At 37.2% G+C, this 23426-nt stretch overlaps 1 protein-coding gene across 4 annotated transcripts in view; it reads right to left on the reverse strand.

Annotated features, from left to right (window-relative positions):
- Positions 1-23185, reverse strand: part of PCDH7 (protocadherin 7) — a gene marked incomplete at both ends in the record, with an annotated part of 387781 nt that extends 364596 nt beyond the window's left edge. For 3 of the 4 annotated variants that reach the window (XM_084233330.1, XM_084233329.1, XM_084233331.1), the window contains one exon: positions 20012-23185. In XM_084233330.1, coding sequence (XP_084089456.1) covers positions 20012-23185 — 3174 coding nt within the window. Of the gene's footprint in view, positions 1-14008; positions 14045-20011 lie in introns of those variants that run through there. The other variant, XM_084233332.1, reaches the window with a different exon arrangement.
- Between the last annotated feature and the right edge of the window lie 241 nt (positions 23186-23426).

Here is a 23426-nt window from a genome sequence, read left to right on the forward strand (position 1 = left end):
TCTGATATCTCTAGGGGGTGAGGGGCTCCCATACTTCAAATTATCCTGGAATTTTAAGAAAAGGATTGTCATCACTTTAGAGGAAGAGATCATATCTATCAAATAAACCAAGAAATTAGGCTTTGAGTGGTCTCAGCACTAAATAAGAAGGACCGGAATGCCATCTGTACACAAGACCAGAGGTCTATTATGAAGTGACACCTTTAAGAAATCCAGGAACCAAGAATGACAGGAAGACATAAACAAGGATTACTTTGTCTTCACATGCTGTTCCCTGCATGGTCTCACAACAGGGCTTTTTGTTTTTCCAAAATTCTCCACCAATAGAAATATAACTTAGAGAGGCAATATCTTGAAAGCTGTCATCTACCAGTCACTTAAACAGGATTCTCTGAAAGCCAGTTGATAGCAAGTAGCAGTGTTAATAGACCACATGATAGGTGCTTGGATGAAAAGGGGAACACTAGAAGAAATGAAAAGCACCAAAAATAATTAGAAATTGTTAAAATAATTATTATGATCTTTCTTGGGATGTTGTAGGACTGTAACACTTTCTATAATCAATGCATAAAATAAATGCAAGGTGTGAAAATAAAAGATTTCGTGACAGGCTATTTTTGGAAAAATATAACTTATGACTCAGATGAATCATTGTATTTTTCCAAGTTATCTTGAGAGGGTATAAACATTCCAGTAATGTTGCCATGAATTTAAAGCACCTAGATAAGACCTGCTCCACAGCTTGCGTTCTTTCTTCACTCACTCTCTCCCATGACAGTATCTATTCCCATTTGAAGGTGGTCTGATATCAAAAGTCACTAAAAGCCATTCAGAGTCAAGAGTGAAGAATTCAGAGTGAAAAGTTATAGGGATGAAGTTTAATTTTTGGTCAAAATCATAGAATGACTAAAAATCAGTGAGGTTCATTGAATTGTTTATTAACTGTTTCCAGTAATAATAATTGAAAAAAAAATCCATTAGAAATGCATGAAAAAATAATTATGTGTAAAAATGAAAAGGATGATTGGGTGTTGGAGAAAATGCATTCCAACTCAGCTCCAGCAAGCACAGCAGATTCTTTGGTCAAGTTTGCAAGACTAATGCAGGGCTGATAGGGGAGAAAAAAAATTAACATCACTTACATCTTCCTGTGAATAGACTGTCACCTTTCTTAAGAATGAGGAAGCCCTTTATAGATTATCTAAGTCTCCCCACTGATAACCCTTATCATCCTACATTATAATTTTTCTTTTATAATCTGTTTTCCCCGCAAGACTGTGAGCTCCTGCTGGTACAAGCAGACATTAATAATTGAGGATTAGATAGATAGATAGATAGATAGATAGATAGATAGATAGATAGATAGATGATAGATAAATGTGAATGTATAACTTCCAGTAGACTCATGTAAGGTCCCTCCTTAAGAATCATTCACATTGGCAAGGGCACATCTTGGGCACACTTTGAGTCTATCTTAGCTTTTTTGCTATGTGGTTAGCAAAAATTATTATTAGTTTCTGACTTTTAGTTATGTGATCAAGAAATATTGGAAGCTTATTGGTGAAAGAGAAAAAACCCAATTTTGCTCCTTATTGCTTTTGCTTTCTTAATGCAACTGGAATACTGAAAACTTAGAAAATACTGTGTTTAAAATATCCTTATTGCGTCACTACTTGGCTGCTAGCTTCGTAATTACTGACATCTGACTTCCTCTGCTTGGTGGGAAAAGTTGAAGATAGAGCAAGTGTAAAAGCTTACAGGATGCCAAGGAAAAAAGGAAAAGAGCAACACCTCAGACTATCACAAATTGACTCCACCGTAGGGTGTGGGTGTAGAGGATGCTGAAGATCGAGAGAGGCACGAATTGTCTGCAATCCCATGTCTGCTGGGAATATTGCAAAGGGCAGAAGAGACAATCACTATTCTAGCATCTTCCTTCAGAACTTGAAATCTGGTGAGATGGCTAATAATAATTTTTCTGGAAGCATCTTTCAAAAATGCCAATATGTCCCAAAAATTTCAAAGTGCACTAAACTTATTTATATGTCAATTTGCAAAGATAAATGTATGACTGCTTTTAATTAAAAGTAGTTTAGTTTGAGCGTGTGTGTGTGTGTCTCTGTGTGTGTGTGTGTGTGAGAGAGAGAGAGAGAGAGAGAGAGAGAGAGAGAGAGAGAAGAAAATATGGAGCTAAGAAATTTGAAGAAACACAGGATGTATGTTTTTTTCTCTAACACCTTCCTCAGTGCTTGATACTCTTTTCAGAGATTTTTAACTGTAAGTTTAGGGACAAAATATAGGCAATCACGAAAATCCAGAAAGATACAACTTCCTATCTTTATTCTCTTAGCACTTTGATTTTTTACTATCTTTTTGCTTTAATGAAAAAAATTCCCCCCCATCCATTTTTTTCAATTGTTTAATAAAATGACCTGGCAATAAACCAGCTTACATAATAAAAAAAGGAATAAGTCAAACATTTTTTGGAACCTTAAGCAAAATCCTTAATTTTTTCACTTAGTAAATTGAGACATTCCTTTCTATTTCAGAAGCCTGCTTCTTCTCCTTTCTTCAATAAGACATTTCTGCTTTTACTCTGAGATATAAAATAATATGTCTTCAATTCTCTTCCACAGACGAGTGCTAGGAATAAAATGACAACATAACTCTGCTATTTTTGGTAACAAGATATTCTTTTCTTTAACGAATTCTTCCAGAAAAATACTTAGCTTCAGCTTTTGGCATCATTACTTCATTTTTATTTAATCCTTCCTCTATCTTCCCCAGAGAGAGTTTGTTTACTATAATATGTAATAGAAATTACATTCATCAATAGCCAATAGCCAATGTTTCACTGTTTGATTTTTACATTTTCTTACATTCCCCCATGGAAAACTAAGTAAGAAAAATGAAATAAAGAAAAGTTGAGTGATTGCTCAACATTAGAGATCAAGACCAAAATACGTTTTATAAAATCTGCATCTGCCTCTTAGCCAAGACCATGCCCACTAATGCAGAGTCATGCTTTTAGATGCGAAGATCTTTCTGCATTTCAATATCCTTTTATAGGAACCAGAATGTGATGAATAATTTCTTTCTTTCTGCTACTAAACAAAATCAAAACAAAATTCACAGCACAAGTGGCAGCACTCTTTTAGTCCTTACTATTGCTAGAAATCAAAACAGCATCACATAGGTCATCTCTGAACACGAGTTGCACAAATGTGCAGGACACGATCATTAAAGGCTAGAAATGTTACTGGATTTTCCTTTGTCTAAAATTCTCTGAAAATCACTCTCATGGCATCTCTACAAGTAAAACATAGAGCTCAGCATAGCTGATGTAGAGAAAGGGCTACAGATATATAAATATTTGACTATGGAGATACTATATATGGATTATTATTTTTACAAGTCTGTCTTCTTTGTCATGGGCACATGCTCTCCTAGTAACTGTAACACGACATAGTGCAGACATCAGACTAAGTCCCACAAGATGTAACCTCAACTAAGGATTAGCAAATGAGTTAAAGCGTAAACATACACAAAACTGCGTACTTCATTAAACCATTTCTCAGCTAAGTAGAACAGATACACGATAATTAATGCATGTTTGGCATTAAGAGTACCTGTCTTTTGCTATTGTGGCAACTATTCTTGTTTTTTCTTTAAAAAAAAAAATCAAAAAGTTCAAAATTCATAGTCACAAATTCTCCTGAACACATAAGCATTTACTTGTATTATTTGCTTACTATGCAAGGTAAGTATACGGTGTATTTATTAATGGGAACTGAGAATAATTCTCAATTTTCTAAGTGAATACAAAAAAAAAAATCCCAAAATAAAAACACAGACAAACTTGTAAGGTGAATCCAGGAAGCATTTTGCTAGAGTGATAATAATATATACAGAGTAAATTGTGGATTTCACCAAGTTCTTACAAGGTGGTTATATAAAACACATTGCATTCTTTGTCTTTTCTCCTCTTTTTCTCTCCATGAATGTGTACCAATATCTACACTGAGGCATTTGATTTCTAATGGCCCATTTTCACTAAATTTGAATGAGTTTTCTAACTTAGAACTGCTTTGCTTATACTCTATTAACCTAGTAATTTTAGAATTTATACATGATGCCCTACTTAGTAGGACAATAGCCAACACTGACTAATTTCCAGAGTATTTTGGCTTTAAGTTGGTTGTTTCCACTTGGGAGTTAAGCTTTTAAAATTGGTCAGGAGGTATTCTGCCAGAATCCATAAGAATTCAAGGGAGACCTCAGGAAATTAGTTGGGTTTCTTATCACTTTATCAGATTCTCTTTACATTAGTGGGACATAGCAGCAACGCTGGCTGTTTACTAGCTATTGTTTACTAGCTATTTAGTAGCTATTTACTGTTTACTAGCTATTATTAAGGAAACAAAATTCTAACCTAAATGAATTGTAGAAATAGCAGCCTCAAAAACTTGATTCACTTAGTTTTGAGGCTTGAACACTTAAATTAACCCGACATCACACAAATCAATTCCTATCACTAGTACACAGATATTACATATATATATAGATAGATAGATAGATAGTACATAAGAGAATGTAGAGTTATATTACAAAGATGCATATTTTGGGATATCTGCTCAGTTGAATAAACATACTATAATCAAAAGTGTCATCAACACATTAAGAAAACATTTATAGCAAAACATTCGCACACCCTTGTTTTTACAAAGAATTTGTTTCAGATGGACTTTGGTGATTCTTACCTGCATTTTACATGGTTGAAAATATGTATCATCAAGAAATAAATGTAATGTTTAAATAAAGAAATAGAATAATAAAGACAAAAACTGAAATGATAGCTGTCATATTTTAAATGAATGGTTAATAGTAAGCACCCAATTTAAGGAAAATCACAGTAAGTTATAGAAAATCTTTTATAGTGAACTGATTTTCATTTATTTTCAAATGAACTAATTTTCATTTACTTCGAAAAAAGTCAAAAGTGGACCTCCCCACTGGCGCAGCAGGTTGAGCACAGTGCTGTGAAGCTGCCCACAGCCTCTGCAGCACAATTCAATTCCCGGCCGGCCAGGGAGATACCCAAATGGGGCAGCAGACCTCTCCTGTTGCACCCACTGCTCCCCTCAGTAGTGTTTTCGGTCTGTCTGTCTGTTCTGCTCCTCACTCTGTCTCTGGTGAATCCTCTCACCCTCCGGCGCCTCTAGACTGTACCCTGGCTTTTGTATAAATAAAAAATAAATCTTTAAAAAAAAAAGAAAAAAAATCAAAAGAAAAATAAGTCTTTCTTTTTGGTAAAAGGTAAGTGAAATACAGATTTCAAAAATTTTCTAGATAAGATGTTATTCTTTGAAAGAGTATCTCTTGCTCGAAATCAAAACACAATTCACAACAGATAATAAATTGACTTTTCCTGATAGTACTAATAACACATGCAACAGACTATTTGAATACTGAATAAAATGAAGACTATGAAAATAAAATAATGATAAAAAAAGAAAAAATATTTATGAGATGTTTCCAAAAGCACAGAACACATAGAGTGCCTGCTACTCCATTCCTTTTATTTACACTTTGATTAAGGTTAAGGTGTTACTATTAAACAAAATTAGACTGAGCGACCTAATTTCAAGAAAATAATAAAAGGTGTTAAAATATGAAGGTTGAAATATCATCGAAACCTTGAAGAGAAGCAAGTTATCCAATTTCATTCTCAGAAAACTAGCTCACTGTGAACTCTGCTTTGCAGTTGCACAGTAGCTGAGAATGTGGCTCAGTAGTCAGACTGTACTTGAACCTCAGCTCCATCTTAGAAATTACGTGTCCAGCAGCAAATTACAACCCTCCACTGTACATCATTTTCCTCATATGCAGAATAAAGATAATTATAGGTATTAATTCATGGTATTGTGCTACCTATTTAATGAGTTAACATAGGTAAAATATGTTGATGAATGCCTGGAATACAGCATGTGACATAAGTTTAGCTACTATTGTTTAATTGTTGTCTGAAAAAGCTGAAACTCCATGAAGAGATTTTTTTTTTGTTATTCTTTCTGTAGTGCCTAGAATAGTGTCTAACACACAATCATATAACTAGCATACAATAGTCACTTATTATTTGCTCACTGAAATTTTAACTATTTAATTCTATGTGTACACTGTGTGCTGATATGTATATAAGCATATACATATTATACATGCATGTGCACATATAGTACTACATTAAAGAAAATAGGTAAGATGTTTTTGTATCATAGTAAATGGTGGTGCTCCTGACCTGACAATTGGTGCCTTAGCTTGAAAAAAAACAGATATTACTATCTTTTGTTCCCAAGGTGCTATATAAATGTTAATTCCTAAGGCACAACTAAAATTGATCCTGTGTCCAACAGTTAAATACACTAAAAAGCAGACTAAGGTGCAATTTTAAAAAGACTTTTAAATTTATGCTATGACTATTGCCATTTCCTGATTAACTTGCCATTTTTAATATAGGGGATCAAATTTAAAATAAGCTCTAGAGCTTAGAAATGTATTTCTTAGGAAGTCTATTCAGCTGTTATGCTCTGTTGCCTAAAAATTCTGATCAAAGGACAGAAAAGAAGGGGTTACGTTTGTAAGTTTTTCATAAAATGTAAAATTATTCCAAAATAAAAAGATTTTAAAATTAAAAAAAAAAGAAGGGGTTCCTCTTACCAGTGTTGATGAGTTATCCTCATACCCTCACAAAATCATCAATTCAAACATTGCATTGGACACATCTACAGTTCCCTGGCTGCTCATTGTGTATTTCATCACATGAATTTTAAATTTTATAAAGAAATTTAAATTTTATAATTTTATAAAGAAAATAAAAAGGCACAGTGGGGAAAATACCCTCAGTCCATGGATTTGTGTCACAATGTAAAGATGATTGCATGCATAAACAATGGTTAGTGCCCAATTGCTCAGAGAGTGTACCCCCCCTGTTTCCATGCTTGGCACTTTTCACATGCCATAGAAAATCACATCCACTGGATCTTTGTCAGACCTATTACACCACTGTATGTGAAAATCTACATAGACTGTCCTTTAAAAAGAAAGATTATTAAGCCTTCATTATTATTGATTCCACCAACTCCCTCTCCACTTAACTGCTGCAGCTTTCATTTGGATTTTAATGCTAAAAATATAGAAATGTAAGGTTAAATATGAACAGGATCATTAAAAAGGTCTCTGTTACATTTTGAGAATAATTTTGGACTGTTTTATACAAATATTGATTTTACATTAATATACCCACATGCACTTATCAGTTGGAAAAAATTAAAATAACTGATGCTATTTAACATCCCAAGTCTCAGTCATAGGTGAAAATTGCAGAAAGCACTCAATGATGTGCATAAAAAGTTAGATGTTATAACCCAAAAATTGAACTTTAAGTTTTTTATGCACATGCATACATGTAATAGATCCGTATTTTCCACAAGAGCTTTAGCAATTATAACCAACTTTTTATCAGTTCCACCAGCACATCTATGAGGTTGCCTTTTGGAACTGACCTGAAAAGGGAAAGCTTCCTGTAAATGGAAAGTATACCCAAATGTGCAGACTGTATATGATGGATGACAAACTCATAAAGAAATCATGGTCCAGTCCATGCAATTCTTGCTAGATCAAGAATGGACTCTATAATGAACTGGATCGCTGGATCATATCTCCTCAAAATTTGAATCCCCAACAGTCCATGTGACTGTGTTTGTACTTGAATACCTTCATCGGGTAATTATGGTTAAATGAATAGATGGTAATTAATTGGATAATTATTTAATTATGAATTTGGGGTCTGATCCTTAGAAGATAGAACTGGTGTCCCTAGAAATAGTGGGAAGGACACCAGAGTTCTCTCCCTGTATATTCACTGAGGACAGGCTTATAAGGATATGGTGAGTAGACACACAGATTTATAAGCAAGAGAGAGGACTCTCATTAGAAACTGAATTTTTAAGGACATTGATCAGAGACTTAGTCTTCCAAAACTGTGAAAAAAAAATAAACTCCTACTGTTTAAACCACACAGTCTCAGGTATTTGTTATGGCAGTCCTATCAGGTCAGTGCAGATTTTTTCTTCTAAAGCTACTGAGAATAAAGAATAGGAATTGTAGGTTAGATCAGAATGCATACAAACAGCTAAATATGTAAGTTAGAATCTCTCCGGACTTCTATGTTAATCATGATTCTCTGATTTGGAAAGAGAAATATGTCGGTGGAGGGGGAGCTGACTGCAGACAGCTTAAAGGCCCCTGCTTTCCACAGAAGATGGAATCTAGAAGAGCTTCTGTTCTCTTGTCCCCCGTTACCTGTGTCACCTGGAGATAATAACAGTCCCTGACTCCTGGAGTTGTTAGGAGGAGTAAATGATAGAATATAGTAGACCCCTTAACAGTGATTGGCACAGAATAGAAGCTCAATAACAGATAGCAGTTAATAGTAGAGACTGTGCATGAGCAGTGAAAGAAAAATTCCCAGGAAAAATTACACGGGAGAAGAAATGGCTGATAAAAAAGTAATGGTACTTATTTTTAAGTGTCCAAATGTTTTAAGTGTCTACAATATCAAACTGTTGGGAGTCTTCCTAAACTACTCGCTTACAGCAATGAGCAATTCCTTCTTCTTTACATTGAGATATGACTAGGCACTGAAAGTCTTTCTGAAAATATCCAGGCCTAGTGACACATGCAGTGACTCACAAAGCCTTTGGATCTCAACCTGGGGGTAAGAAAGCATTGAACTTTGAAAAAATCAATCAAGATAAGAGAATATTAGAGGCTTCAAATAGCTAGTTAGGGCAACTTAAAAAGAAAAATCTTTTAAAATGTAATTGTGAAAGTACCTCCAAATTACAAATACCTTGAGAAGAGTTTAAGGAAATCCATGAATAACTAAACATATTAAGTTGCAGTAGAACTTTACAAAGTCCCAAACACTTGATGAGATCTTATATGCTCTGTCATGTAATCAGACCAGGGTAAATTCATATGTAAATCATATGTAAAATCATATGACAGGAATTTTCAAAGTCTTCAGTACTTGAATGGACTCACACAAGGTCACATTGGCCAAAGGGGCAAGACGGCAGATTGTCAGAACGTCTTACCTACTTCCAGAGACCTTTGCTGGAGAAGGTAGGAATTTAAGGGGTGCTAACCTTGCTATTTTATAGCCTGGCCTACCTTCTGAGATCAGAGTTGAGAAGGGGGAAATGTTAACATTTCAGATTTCTAGCTATAAGTTATGCCTATTAGGACTCAATTTTTGAGAACTGAATTAAAGTACGGTAAGACACCACTAATGGTAGTGATGAGGCTACTATTTTTATGACAGCCACACAATAATGGTTTGTATATTTCCCTTCTTTGTTCTTCCCAAAAGTACCTGAGCAGTAAAGTACAAGAGTAGTTGGATGTGATATTCTAGAATGAAAACAAAAACCCAACAAAACACCTGGTCTAAAGGGGGAGAAGTGGATCTTAACTACTTTTTGACACTAATCTTGTGGTCATATGAAGCCATGACACTTAGTAGATGCCTATGGTACTAGGGCCCTGAGCCAAAATTCAAAGCCCACAGACATTTGCCTTTGTTAGACCGGAATACCATTTTCGAATATAAACTTGTATTTTCTCCCTCTTAGCTGGAGTTGGAGAAAATTGGTACCTTAATAGAATTCTCAGTCTTCTAAGCTTCTGTTATCTTCTCATCCTTCCTTAAGGTCCTAATCAAGACCCCATTTCTTTCTTTCATTTTAATTTTTTAGGTAACATGGGTCTACAACACTACATATGATTCAGAGGTAGAGGTTCACACTTCCATTTCTTAAAGGCTATTGATTTTGGGGACGCGCTGACCTAGTTAACTGCTTAAGGCAATTTACACTCTGGTGTGCCAAAAACTGAACAGAACTCCTTCAGAGGTCATTTGCAATTAAATGTGTGCTCCTTAGAGTATCTGGGTTCTTAAAGAGTGTTTTTTAGTTGCAAGGAATTTCTCAGATTTTACCTCTCTTCCCACCTCATTTAAGGGTACGATCCCTCCTCTGGACCTCTTCATTTAGACAACCAAGTATATGGCTTGTCTTTACAGCTGGTTAGACTCTCACTTTTAAAAATAGATGTTTATCATGGACATCCCATTGAAATGAAAACATATCCATTATCAATGAGCATGGGTTGGTGCAGTGAATGATTAATGTCAGCAAGAATGTATAAATTGATGAATACCAAGACAAACATGTGTTTGGGTATACAACATAACCATTTCCCCCCCACAGGTAAGGATGTGTGACTAGTGCCTCCCTTACCTGTTTTGAATATATTCTTTGGTTTAGCTTTACTGTTTTAAGGGGTGGTTTACAACACCATCAAAAAGGAAGGAGGTATCAGAGAATCACTCATTTACTAAGGAAACAAGAGTGTGCACTACACAAAGAAGCCAGGGACTCTAGATCAGAATGGAGATGTCCATCCAAGATAGTAAGTAGGATGCTCTCAGATTCTAATATAAAAGTGGCCACATCACATTCCTGTGATCAGAGTGGATGGATCATCTCGCTACCTAGCATCAAAACCTAGATTCTCTATTAAATAGTCAGGAAAGTTTCCTAAATACTGGATATTCTAGTTAGCACTGGGAATACCAAGATAGACAAGATAAACTTGGGACAGTCCCATGGAGTTTCAATTATCTCTTGCCATATGCATATGTTATCCTTGCACTGTCCTATCTGTGAAGGCCTTATTTTGCTCATCATTTTAATTACACTCCAAATCCTTGCACTGTGTATTAAAGATATAACTAATCTATATATAAAGATATGGCATGCTCTATAAAACAAATGGATAAAAACAATCACATGCATCAAAGAAAAATCTTTTGCAACATTACAGATAGAAAATCATTCCCAGAAAGATTTTACATTGTGAAATCACTTCCTAAGAAGCTGGTAGTTTTTCTAGAGAGAGCTTCAAAAATAAAATTAAATTTAAAGTGAGTTACTAAGTTCTTGGGCTTCTTTTTAAAATCACATATGGGTTGCTGTGTACAACCTGGTTAACTAATTCGCTCTCCAAATTAAACCCATTCACCCCCTTTTTTGGTAGAATTAATTGTACTTTGTGACCACAAAAAGTTTGAAAAGCTGGATATGTTTCAAGGAATTCTTGTGGAAAGATTTTACCCAGATAAATCTGAAAACATACTGTAAATATACTGTATCCAACAACAAAAAAATTACATAATTTCCCCAAAGACTGTCAGCACTCTTGAATTTTGACCAGATATTTCTTCAAAGACGTTATACATTTCTTTAGCCAACTCCAGCAGGGTCATGAATAAGCTTCCATTACTTGGGTTTCCTCATCTCAGAGGCAGTACTTGGTGCTTTTCCCTCACAGACTGCTCTGAAGAGCTAGTGAACAAACATTCAAAGCATAGAAACTTTAGGAGCATGATATAGATATAATCTATCACTTTTCAGCCCTGTAATCATCTTTATTTTAATTCCAGGAGAACAGAAGACTCTTATTTTCTTTGTAAACCCAGTACCAATGCTGGCTAGTAAACTTTATCTAAACCAATCTCTAACATTCTCATACTCTTCTTTAGATTTCATAATGGAGCATTAATTAATGTGTTGTTTTAAATAAAATGTCTAATTGCTAAGAGAGGATATGGGTAATTTTTAAATCTCTCCCTGTCCACAGGCACCACCTTAAATGGTAAATTCCAGGAATAAAGAAGACACTGATCACAACACCTGAGTTGATTGAAAACGGGACAAGGGGAAGAGGAGGAGGGGAATTATGCACTTGGATGGAACCAAAGGTGACATGTTCAAAGATTTAAAAAAAAAAAAAAAAAAGAAAGCAGAGAATAATAAATTTATCAAAATTGCTGTGCTGTTGATGAATGCTGCTGCAAGAGCTTGCTGTTGATCATTCTGACTCAGCTTAATTTTATACTAAAATTCTTAGGAGTGCTGGCATTTTGTTTTGTTTTGATTCATTGTGTTTTCCACTCATAATGGTAAATGGCCATAGTTTCCCACCCCAAGCGTTCCAGAGTTGTGTTTCTCAACCCATTGCAATTGCTAAAGAAGACAAATGTCTCACATGGCAACGAAGAACAGGAAAACACACATGCACACAAACGCACCAGAGTGAAGATTGCACAAGACAATATTTACTCACCACATGGGTGAAGGACTCTACCACTATCATTCTATTTATGGTAGAGACTCACTGATTTGAGTGTGTGGCAACTCAGGTTTGCAAAATGCTACCTTAGAATGTTCTTCCTTTTAAGATACTCATATATAGTTGCACATGCATTTATTCCAAAATCTGGACTTTTTTTATCTATAATTTGTTTTTGAGTTGGTGTGATTTGTTGCAGAGTTTACAGTTTAAATTTAACGAAGAAAATTTACTACTTGGGAGGAGGAAACATGACATTTCCAAGAAGCAGAAAGTGATAAGGATTATTTTCACCAACTTTTCACACCTGTCTTCATGCTCAAAACAAAATGAAAAGTTTTGGATAATTAGGTTTTATTCAGGAATTTCAGGATACTCTCAGTTATACTTCTGCAAATTTCCCTTTAGCAAAATTAAATAGCTAATAGAATAAAACAACCTTACATATATGTTTATATGTGTATATATATATTTACATGATTACGTGTATTTCCTGTCACTTTGTAGTTCAGGATGTTGCCCAATATTTATTTGTTTTTCTCAGAGAGATTTTATATTAACAATGAATGATTTACCAAAAAAAAAAAAAACAAAACCTCAAATATTTGGCATTTTCTGTCAGTATTTCAAAACTTCAGTAACCTTTCATAGGGGCAGATGATATGATAGCATTTGTTAAATTACACGCTTATTTTTAGGCACAAACATATACAACAATACAAATGGAGACATAAACATACAAACGTACAGAGTTAGTGAGTTCATCCAGAAAATTCCCTGATTGACCTCAAATATCACTTATACAATTCAAATTAGCCACTGGCTCTCTAAGCAGTATGTAACATGCTGAATGGACTTCTCAGACCTTATGTGAGTTTCTGTTATCTGGCATCAAATTAAATAGACTGGAGATAAACGCAGTTCACAAAGACAGGAAACTGCACATTCCTTCTGAATGTGATTACGGTGACTTCAGTTAACCTAACTGAAAGGTTCTAAATTTTCTTAAGGAATCAAAAGGAAAAATAAAACCTTGAAACTTTTTAGATACTTTGGTCAATATGTTGAGATGAATTAAAAAAAATTAATTTGCCATGTTTTGGGTAAATACAAAATTAATCTCTCAAATTTGTTCTACAGGTAATATCTTTGTAACAGTTGCGCCAAGTCCTTGTATACATGTGTGGGAGCACGTAAAGACACACGGTGACTCTCACAAATATACACACACAGAATGAGCAGGAGACACGATGTTTTACTGGCACAGAACTAGCTGACTGATCTGGGAAGTGCTGTTATTTTATAACACTTAAGAACATTGATCAGTTTAGGATTTTATTCAAAGTGGTATTTCACGTTTATGATACACAAAGATTTAATAGACTTAACTTTTCTTTGGTTCGCATAAAGCCAGAGTCTTAAAGTTATTGCTGAAATATGCTTTGGATTTTTTTTTTTTAATTTTACTAATAAGTTCTGCTAACAACCTCTTTGAGAAGAGAATTCTGGGTGACTTAGAAATCCATCAGTAGCACATTTCTTTATTAACACTGTTTCTTTTATAAATTTGTTTATTTTAATACTATTTTTCCTTACGTGATGAAAAAAAAAAACAAAAAACCTTGAAAATAAAATGCACAAGTGGAACAAGCAGTGATTGGCTGACACCCCACGGCCAAGGGCAGGCTCCAGCAGGCTCGGAGTAGCAAGGTCATCACAGTATGGTGCATAATGGAGCATCATATTAGAGTGGAATTCAGCCAAACACAGTAATGTATGGATGTAGACGCATCTGAAAGAAGGAAAATAAAAATTTATGCAGGTAAAAAAAAAAAATGCGATGAAGAAATTTTCCCCAACGTCTTATGCCCAATTGGAGTGCTCTGGAAGAGGCTTTGGAGCAGAGAATTTTTATTTGCAAATTATGTGTTTGTACATAATAAATATGCTCAGGGGGTGGGGGGAAGTTAACTTGTCAGATGATTCCTACTTGGAAGCTTTAATAGTTTTTGTTTGTACACAGGATTAGAGTTCAATACAAACATCACTAAATTCCTGAAAATAAACCTTTATTCCGCCTTTAAAACATTAATTCACCAGAAGTGATAATTAAGATTAGTTTTGGTGGTTTCAGCTCAATTCTTCTTGGAATGTGATTTCTCCCACAACACTAATGCTAAATAAAGCACTGTGTAATGTTCTGAAACAGAGTCCCTGCTTTAGAAAAGATTCTGAGGGCTTTTAAAATAAATAGGAAAGAAAAGCAAAGCTGACTCAAGATATATATGAACAGATCTTACTATTTCTATAGACTCACAGTAAATGAATGGATGGAGAGGCTTGATATAGTCTAGAAAGTGGTTATATACAGCTTACCCATAAGTGTTCTAAACAATTATTACACTAAATTTCCTATATAACCTCCACTATCACCCTTACCCTAGAAAAGAAATGATGTTAAATTATCTAATAGTATTGGGGCTATGAAGCCATGGTTTTGTCACACTATATTCATTTTAAAAATAGTTCAGATTACATTCTTGAAATTCATAAATTCAACCACTTATATCTTTTCTATATTCAAACTTAAAATGTAATATACTATTTGTTAATTTCCAGACAACGAAGCAATAGAACTGGAAATAAATAAAAGTCACATTCTTATGAAAATTTTCTGAAAATAAATTTAGAGGAAAAATAGTTCACATTTGCAAGCTAAGGATGCTGGTAAAGTAAAATACATCTGTATAGTTGGCAACATGCAAAGAAACATAGAATCAAAAAGGAGTCATCAACATTGATAGCAAAGGAAAAAGATCACCCTAATTTGACATGTAGAAAACTTCAAATATGTATAGAAATTTTTGGCTAATTTCCATTTAAACTATGTTTTATTGAGGATATAGTAAATATTACATGAGTTACAGAATTATCATTATTCTGCAAAAATCTTATCAACCTGTTGAATATATGCTCTGAACCACAATGTCACTTTAATGTATGTCATCAATTATCATACAAATAGTAATTTCTTACAAAGAAATATTAATTTCTTTTAAAATTTTGTAAAATCTGAATTATAATTTCCTAGATTTCAGAAAAAAATCAAAAGCAAAATACTACTGTAAAACTGAGATTTCATAATCAAATATATATCGATACATCATAAATAAATCTCAACAGATTTCTGTCTCTATTGATAAATATAAAGTTAGAGAAATTACTTTTTTTCTTAGCTGTAGTATGATAAATAGAAAAGTTCAATAAACTCTGCCTTCTATAACTTGCACTGTAGTTCACCTTATATCCCTGTTATTCTTGTGATCTTAATCAAATTACTTTTTTTCCTACTATACCTCAGTTACCTCCTATTTATAATGAGGGGACTGGCTTGATTGATAGCTTTGTAATTCTAAAGTTTGATGTCTCTAGTGATTTTAGATACAGACATTAAGTAGCTGGTTGCGGCGTATTTTAATTTGGCTTTGTATGTATTTAAAGTTTAAATATTTCCACGTACAAGATAAAAGCCTAACGGCACTTTTGTTGACTTGTATGCATTTGTTTATATGCAGGGAAGAGAGAGAGACAAAGAGTGAAAAAGAAATTGCGATAAATACCGTCTACATACCTTTGCACATATGAGACAAGTACTTACTCAAAGATAGAAAGATATGAAAGAATGACTTTGTTTTTTTAATCAAGCTACATTATTTACTTAGTCTTTAAATTGATTTTGTGGCCTTACAGCTAAGTCACACATTGGCTTAGGATAAATTTGAGGTAGGGTTCAAATTGTCTTACTAGACTTGCATAAAAATTTGCATATTCATTCATATCAAATCAGTGGACAATCCTTTTCTTATTTCATAGACATCCAGAGAGCCAGGTAACCCTACTTTACTAGATGACTAAAGGCGTGACCTAAGTTTTATCAGTTATTAGCCTCTTGGCTACACTATCAAGCCAAATATCATAAAAATCACCAAATAGTGAGATTTATTATGCTTCTTGAAAGTGTCCTTAGTTATAGATAAATGAGCCATATTGTAGAAAATATGCCTGTAGAATTAAAACTGGAAGCTATGGTTGGCATCACTATGTAAATGTTTTTCCACTGCAATATATATGTTAAAATATAAATACACAAATCATTTAATATTTAGCTTTCTTAGTGCTTAGAACTTTAAAAGATGATTGAAAGTCATCCATTTGCTTCCAAAATGGAAGTAATGTTAAAAAATAATATCTGCCATATTTTCTTCCTAGGTATATAGTGAGTATATTGAACACAATTTGATCAATTAAGGAGAACATTATTCAGACTACATTGAGCAGTTCCTTGCAGAGGGAAAACTGTCAGTGGAGTAAACATGAATTTTTTTTGGAGTATTTCATGATCAGCTACAAATGGATTTTTAAATGAATGTTTATTCAGGATATGTCCTCTATACGCTTGCCAAAAATAAAGTACCTTACTTTCCATTTACTAAATACAATAAAATTTTTACTTCCAGTGCGTTATCTAAATAACAGCACGGCAAGGATAAGCCCAACAGAATTTGAGACAAATAAACCAAGGGACAACTGTACTTTTATACATTATCAATGAATCTTTTGGAATTATATTAATTTTTAAAGAGAATTTAAAAAATACATAATACACATACACTGGAAATTTGAAAGGAAACAGAAAAAGCGGAATACTTCTGCCTTGATTTTACAAATCAAAAGCACCTCTCAAGTTCCAGGTCACAAACCTGAACCCACCACCAAGACCAGTTTTACCAAGCAAAGGCAGCATGAAATGAAAAAGCAGATTCTTAATCTAAATAATGATGTTGTCCATGGTCCACATTTTGCTCAAATAAATATGTTATTTAGTAGAAAGCAAAGAGTTTTATTTGAAATGCAAAGATCTGAACTATGAAAGCCTGGACAATATCATCAGTTTTTCTAAGGTGTGAATTTCAAAAAAAAAATTTTTTTTCAACACCTCTACAACACAACTTTCCTAGATTCCGCTAAAGAATAACAATACAAGTTTGATTTTAATGTCCCTTGAGCCTGTAAATGCAAGCCAAGAAGAAGGGGATAGGGTGAGCATTATTTATAAACTTTTGTTTCTACAAAGCTGCTTAACTTACTGTAATGTAGGCATTAATAAAATTTAGGAGCAACACTTCAAAATGCCTAATTCTCATGAAAATAAGAACACTGTAAGAGACATCATTTCCATCCTACCACAAGTAAAGAACTGCATGATTAGAATATTATAAATAACATGTAGTCTTTATCTTACATAAAATCTCAGATTTTTAATTAACTTTTAAGATAAAAAAATAAAAGACAATGACCTTCACGTTTTACACAGATAAATTCATGATCAAAGGGGGGAAATTGTGACTAAGCCTTATTTTCTCTTTTTAATGTCATGTTTAATCAAAACAAAATACATTTGGGCCACTGTGTAAAATCTAAAGGTACATTTTTTTTCAAAATAAAAATAGGAAATTACCTACTTATGACAAAAACAAAAATCAGAACAGAAAAGACAGTTTTTTATATCAGATACCTAAGCAGAATATAACTCTGTAAATGGATCTCTTGGCCCTAACCGTAATATTGAGAGGATGAAGCTATCAATTACTATTACTAATTACATTAAGGGTAATGTATTTCATTTGCCTCTGTTTCAGGTCAGCTCTTTATTGTGGTTAAAACTTTATACATCTTTTGGATTCCTAAAGACATACACGTTTCCAAAGTGACTTTTGACAAATGAATGATTTGTTCCAATAGCTTTGTAGGTTTTCTGTTTGGATATATGAATTTCTTTGCTCAGTTAAGAGACTAACACCATACATTAGTTTATTTATAAGCATATCACTTTGCCTTTTACACAGGATGCCAACAGCCTTGATATTGGCTGTTTTAAATATTCAAGAACATAGAGCTAACCCCATTTGATGAGCCAAATGAAACTTAAGTGACAGTAGAGAACATATGAGGTGTTTGCATAAGATAGCTAAAAATCTGCCACTTGATAAGTCCACTCAAAATACACAATTTAGAATGCAAATGCTATTCAGCCACAGGACATCAAGTCCTCTTAGGATGGCAGCTAGAAGAAAATATTCTCCAGAAAGATCGCAAAAGTAACTATTTTCTAAACAAATTTCTGAGGATCTCAATTAATTTATGGGTGTTCATAAGTAATCTTATAAATGTGCTGTTATTTTAATTGGGATGGTCCTTATTTACAAACCTGATGAAAGCACTGAAAACCAAAACAACCACCTCCTCCCAACTCTAGGAGGACAAATACAAGCTTTCTACTTGTTAAATTTCAGATGAAAAGAAATAAGGCAAGTTCATAGGCATCAAAAGACAATTTCAAAAGCCATTTAATACAACAGAGTTCAAGCTGTACTCTTGAATTCTTTGATAATTAGATATAAAAGCATATCAAGTCTGTATCTCCTTATCCAAATAGTCACAGTTAAGTATTGTATATGGAAAATATTTATATAAGAAACCAACTTTTTAAATTACGAAGGCAATAAGAATTATTATCTCTATTCTATCGTATCTTTAATGAGTCCATCAATAACACCTTTAATGAGGTTATAAAATGACTTTTTTTCTTTGCCTTAATTCTCAAATCCCATATATCACACACAAAGCATATTTTAGAGAAAAATTATGATGAAGCTATTTGAGAGCCACAAGTATGTTTCTTGGGGTGAATTCTGGAAGGAAGAACTATATGATGCTTCATTAGTAGAGTTGCTACAGCAGTAGATAGAAGAGTTTCCAAAAGATTTTATTTGCTGTGTGCCAAACTTTGGTGGGTGAAAACTCTGTGAGTAATACATATAATATATAAGTAGAACTTTCAAAACTAAATCTTACATATTCTGAAGTTCATGTCAGAATACACTTTTTTTTGACTCCACATTTCACTGAGAAACAACTGTCAAATATTGCAATGCATCCAAAGTATCCTGCACACAAACATCAACCTGTTTGTTGCTTGGCTTAAAAAATGAAAGGTTCATGCAGTTTACTTCTGCCTATAAATTTTTAATACCAAACACGAACAAGGCAAACAATGATTGCATATCCTTAGCGATATCTAAATATTTGTTAAATATATGGAAGTATTAAAAATGTAGCCTTGCATAACATTTGCATATCATTACATTATTTTAGCCCGGCATTTTTGTCAAAGTATCTCATACTTGATACTGCATTTGCATGAATCAGCATTCACTTATCTGTTTAATCCCGCATGATGTGTAGCATAGTTAAAACTTTTACAATGTGATATTTGCACAGATACCAGAGTAACTTGAGAAATTTTCTCTCTGGATGCAATTATCCACTTACTACTCACAAAAGAAAATACTTTCAGGTTAAAGCTAAGCATCCAATCAACAGGTACATGTTTATTCTGGAAGCAGAAAAGGTAGCATGAATTACAGCTGAAGTACAAAGAGTAGTCCTGAACACTGTCTACTGTGATTATTTTCTTTGGTAGCTTAGTACATGTTGGCCTAACCTGCAAAATACAATAGTGCATCTTGTGAAGATCACCTCTACTAAATGAATAGTGAATAAATTAACAGTTTTCCCTGCTAATAAAATTTCAAATCATAGTTTTAAAAGAGAGAAGACAAAACCTTGCTGAAGATGCTCTGTCTCGGAGTTTTTAGCTCTCTCTGGGATATTTAAATATATTTGGGAGGCATCTTACCTGTTTGCTGTACTTGTTATTGGTTTGACAGCTGTACTCAGAGCAGTGATCTGATCCAATTGAAATGTTGTCTCCTGCTCCCACAAATGTGTTGGCGGGTGGTAGATCTTGTACGGCCTGATGTTTTTTTCCTGCAGTTGGTGATTGGGGGTGAAGCTGGACAGTAGGCAACGGGGAACTAGATTTATAATGCCTGGCCAGGTCAGGACTGCCAGGACCCCCGTTTACGGACCGGTATCGCCCCATGTTGGGGCTGTCTGACAGCTTCTCATTGACACTATCATACCTCTGTCCATTTGGTTTAGAAGCTTCTACAGTCACAATGCTGCTGTAGAGAGGCTGCTTAGATTTTTTGTTTTTCTTGTCTTTTTTAGGCTTTTTAGATTTGTCATGCTGTTGGGGTGTAAAAAAGTCTTCATGATCCTTTTTGCCTGCTTCATAGCCATTTTTGTTTTTGGACCGGCAGTACCTTGCCATCACTACAATTAAGATGATTAGAATCACTGTCATAATTCCAGCAACCACCCCAATGACAATACTGAGTCTCTGCTTGCTAATTTCATAGCTTGGGTCACCAGCTATATCCTGGGTGAGTGGGGTGTGCAAACTTCTGACTATCTGGGAGTCAATCACAGTTGCATTAGAAACACTTTCATTGACAAACACATGCACCAGAGTCGTGGTGGACTGGGAAGGCTGCCCGCTGTCATTCACTTGCACAACCAACCTATGCAAGCCATAGTGCTTTTGGGTGAGTTTTCCCACTAGGGAAACCACACCACTGGTGGAGTCAATCTCAAACAGCTTGAAGGGATTCCCTCCCACAATGCTGTAGTTCAGGTCTGCATTGATGCCATCATCACTATCTGTTGCCAACACTGTAGCTACTACTGTCCTGACATTACTTGAAGGTGGCAGTAAAGTGTAAGAAATGTTTCTGGGCAGGGTAACTGTGGGAGCATTGTCATTCTCATCCATCACAAAGAGAGAGACAGTGGCTGTGGCCGACCTGGGAGGGTCTCCCCCATCCACGGCCTTGACTCTGAATGTGTAAGTAGTCTGATGTTCCCGGTCAAAAGACATTGTGGAGTAAATGGTCCCTGTGTCATTTTCAATGGAAAAAATGTTACTGTTCTCCTCTATATACAGGCTCATTTCTGCATTGCGCCCCTTGTCAGCATCCATCACTGTGACCATCCCCACGGGGCTGTTGGGCTGCAAGTTTTCCTTCACATAAAAGGTGAAGACGTCCTGCATAAACTTAGGGTCATTGTCATTTTTGTCAGCCACCTGCACAATCACTGTGGTGCTGCCCTGCAGCACGGGGATGCCTTTGTCTTTGGCGTTAACTTTAAACTCATACCTGTCAGTCTGCTCGCGGTCCAGCACGGTATTGACGAGGATGTCCCCAGAATCAGGATCTATGGCAAAGATCCCCATCACGGAGGAGTCGAGGGAGTAGGCAATTTCTGCGTTTTTCCCGCTGTCGGCGTCTGTCGCCAGCACCGTGGCCACCCTCTCGCCAGGAATGTTGTTCTCCGGAAAGTAAACCTCCACCACCGACTGGCCAAAGACGGGCGGGTTGTCGTTGGTGTCCCCCACCTTGACAATCAGAGAGTTGTTGCTGGAGAGGCTGGGGCTGCCGGAGTCCACCGCCACGATGACCACGTTGAACTCCCTGGTGGTCTCATAGTCCAGAGGGGCGGAGGTGTGCAGAAAGTACTTTTTCTTGTTCTGGTCGCCCTCTGTGTCACTGGCTGGCTTGAGCTGGAAGGGCACGTCGCCCACCACGGTGCAGGTGACCACTCCGTTCTCGCCTTGGTCTCGGTCGGACACCTGCACCAGGGCAATGGGAGTATCGACCAGAACGTCCTCGGCCACGTTGGCCACCCCGTCCTTGAGCGGGATCCGCCCGATCTTGCGGATTTCAATCGACGGCACATTGTCGTTCTCATCCTTGATGTTGAGCACCACCGTGGCCTTGTCGGTCTTGGGGGGCTGCCCGCGGTCGCGGGCCATGACCGTGAAGCGCAACTGGTTCACCTCCTCGCGGTCAATTCGGTGCAGGACGCTGAGCCAGCCCGACGTCTCGTCCAGGCGCAGCAACCGCCTCACCGACTCGGTGGCGGCCCCGAACACGTACTCGATCTGCCCGTTGACCCCCACGTCCAGGTCGGCGGCACGCAGCTGCAGAATGGGGGTCCCGGGGGCGCTGTTCTCTGCCAGGTCAGCCTCGTACACGCTCTTCTCGAAGCGGGGGCTGTTGTCGTTCACGTCGGTGATGAGCACCCGCAGGATGGCCTGGGACGAGCGAGGCGGGTCGCCCCCGTCGCGCACCCGCAGGGTCAGCTCGTAGGAGTCTCGCTGCTCGCGGTCCAGCGCCCCCTTCACGATCAGCTGCGGCTGCTTCTCGCCATCCGGGGTGTCGGCCACCTGCAGTTCGAACACGCTGCTGCGGCCGCCGGGGCTGGTCCCGCCGCCGCCCTCCGGCGCGTCCAGCCGCCTCTTGGAGCCGCCGGGGCCCCCGCCGGGCGCGCCGTTCCCGCCGCCCCCGGGGTAGGGGGCGCTGTCGGCAGGCCCCGCGCGCCGGCCCTCGCCCCCCGCGCCGCCGCCCCCGGGCTCCTGGAGCAGCTCGTAGCGCTCGATGCCGTTGCGGCCGAAGTCGCGGTCGGTGGCGGTGGGCAGCAGGTAGAGCGTGCCCACCGGCCGGTTTTCCTCCACCGTGAGCGTGAGCACGGGCGACGGGAAGGTGGGCGTGTTGTCGTTGATGTCCAGCACGATGACCCGACCCTCGAACAGGTCCACCCAGCTCTGCGAGGGCCCGATCACAGACACCTCGAAGTCCAGGAAACACTCGTTTTCGTCGAAGATCATCTGACACTGGGGCAGCTTCTCGCGGTCGATGCGCCGCTCGCTGGTGCTCAGCTCGCCGGTGAGGTTGTCGATCTTCAGGTACTCCGAGCCCGACTCGAGGCTGAAAGTCACCTCCCCGGAGCCGGTCACGATGCCCAGGTCCGAGGCGACGTTGCCGATGCGAACGTCCGCTGGGCCCTCCTCGGCCAGGCGGTACCGGAGGAGTTGCTTGGCGGCCGCCAGGCTGAGCGAAAGCGGCAGGAGGAGACAGCAGCCCAGGCACCAGCCGCGCGCCCATCCCGTGGTGCGCATCCTCAGCATCTTCTCCTGCTGCTGCTGCTACTGCTCCTTCTGATCACAGCCCCCCCGGGCTCCCCCCTCCTCTGGGGCCGGCCGCCTGCCCTCCTCCGGGTCCTCGCCCCTCTCCGGGAAACGAAGACGCGAGAGGGGGGCCAAAAAGCAGGGCGCAGAGTCGACCCAAGGGGAACGGCGGAAGATCCTTCTTTTTTTCCTCCTGCTTCTTCCGAAAGTTATTGTTTCATAATTCATGCAATGGGTGCTA

The sequence above is a fragment of the Talpa europaea genome, assembly GCF_964194135.1.
Source record: "Talpa europaea genome assembly, chromosome: 5".
Classification (NCBI taxonomy): domain Eukaryota; kingdom Metazoa; phylum Chordata; class Mammalia; order Eulipotyphla; family Talpidae; genus Talpa; species Talpa europaea.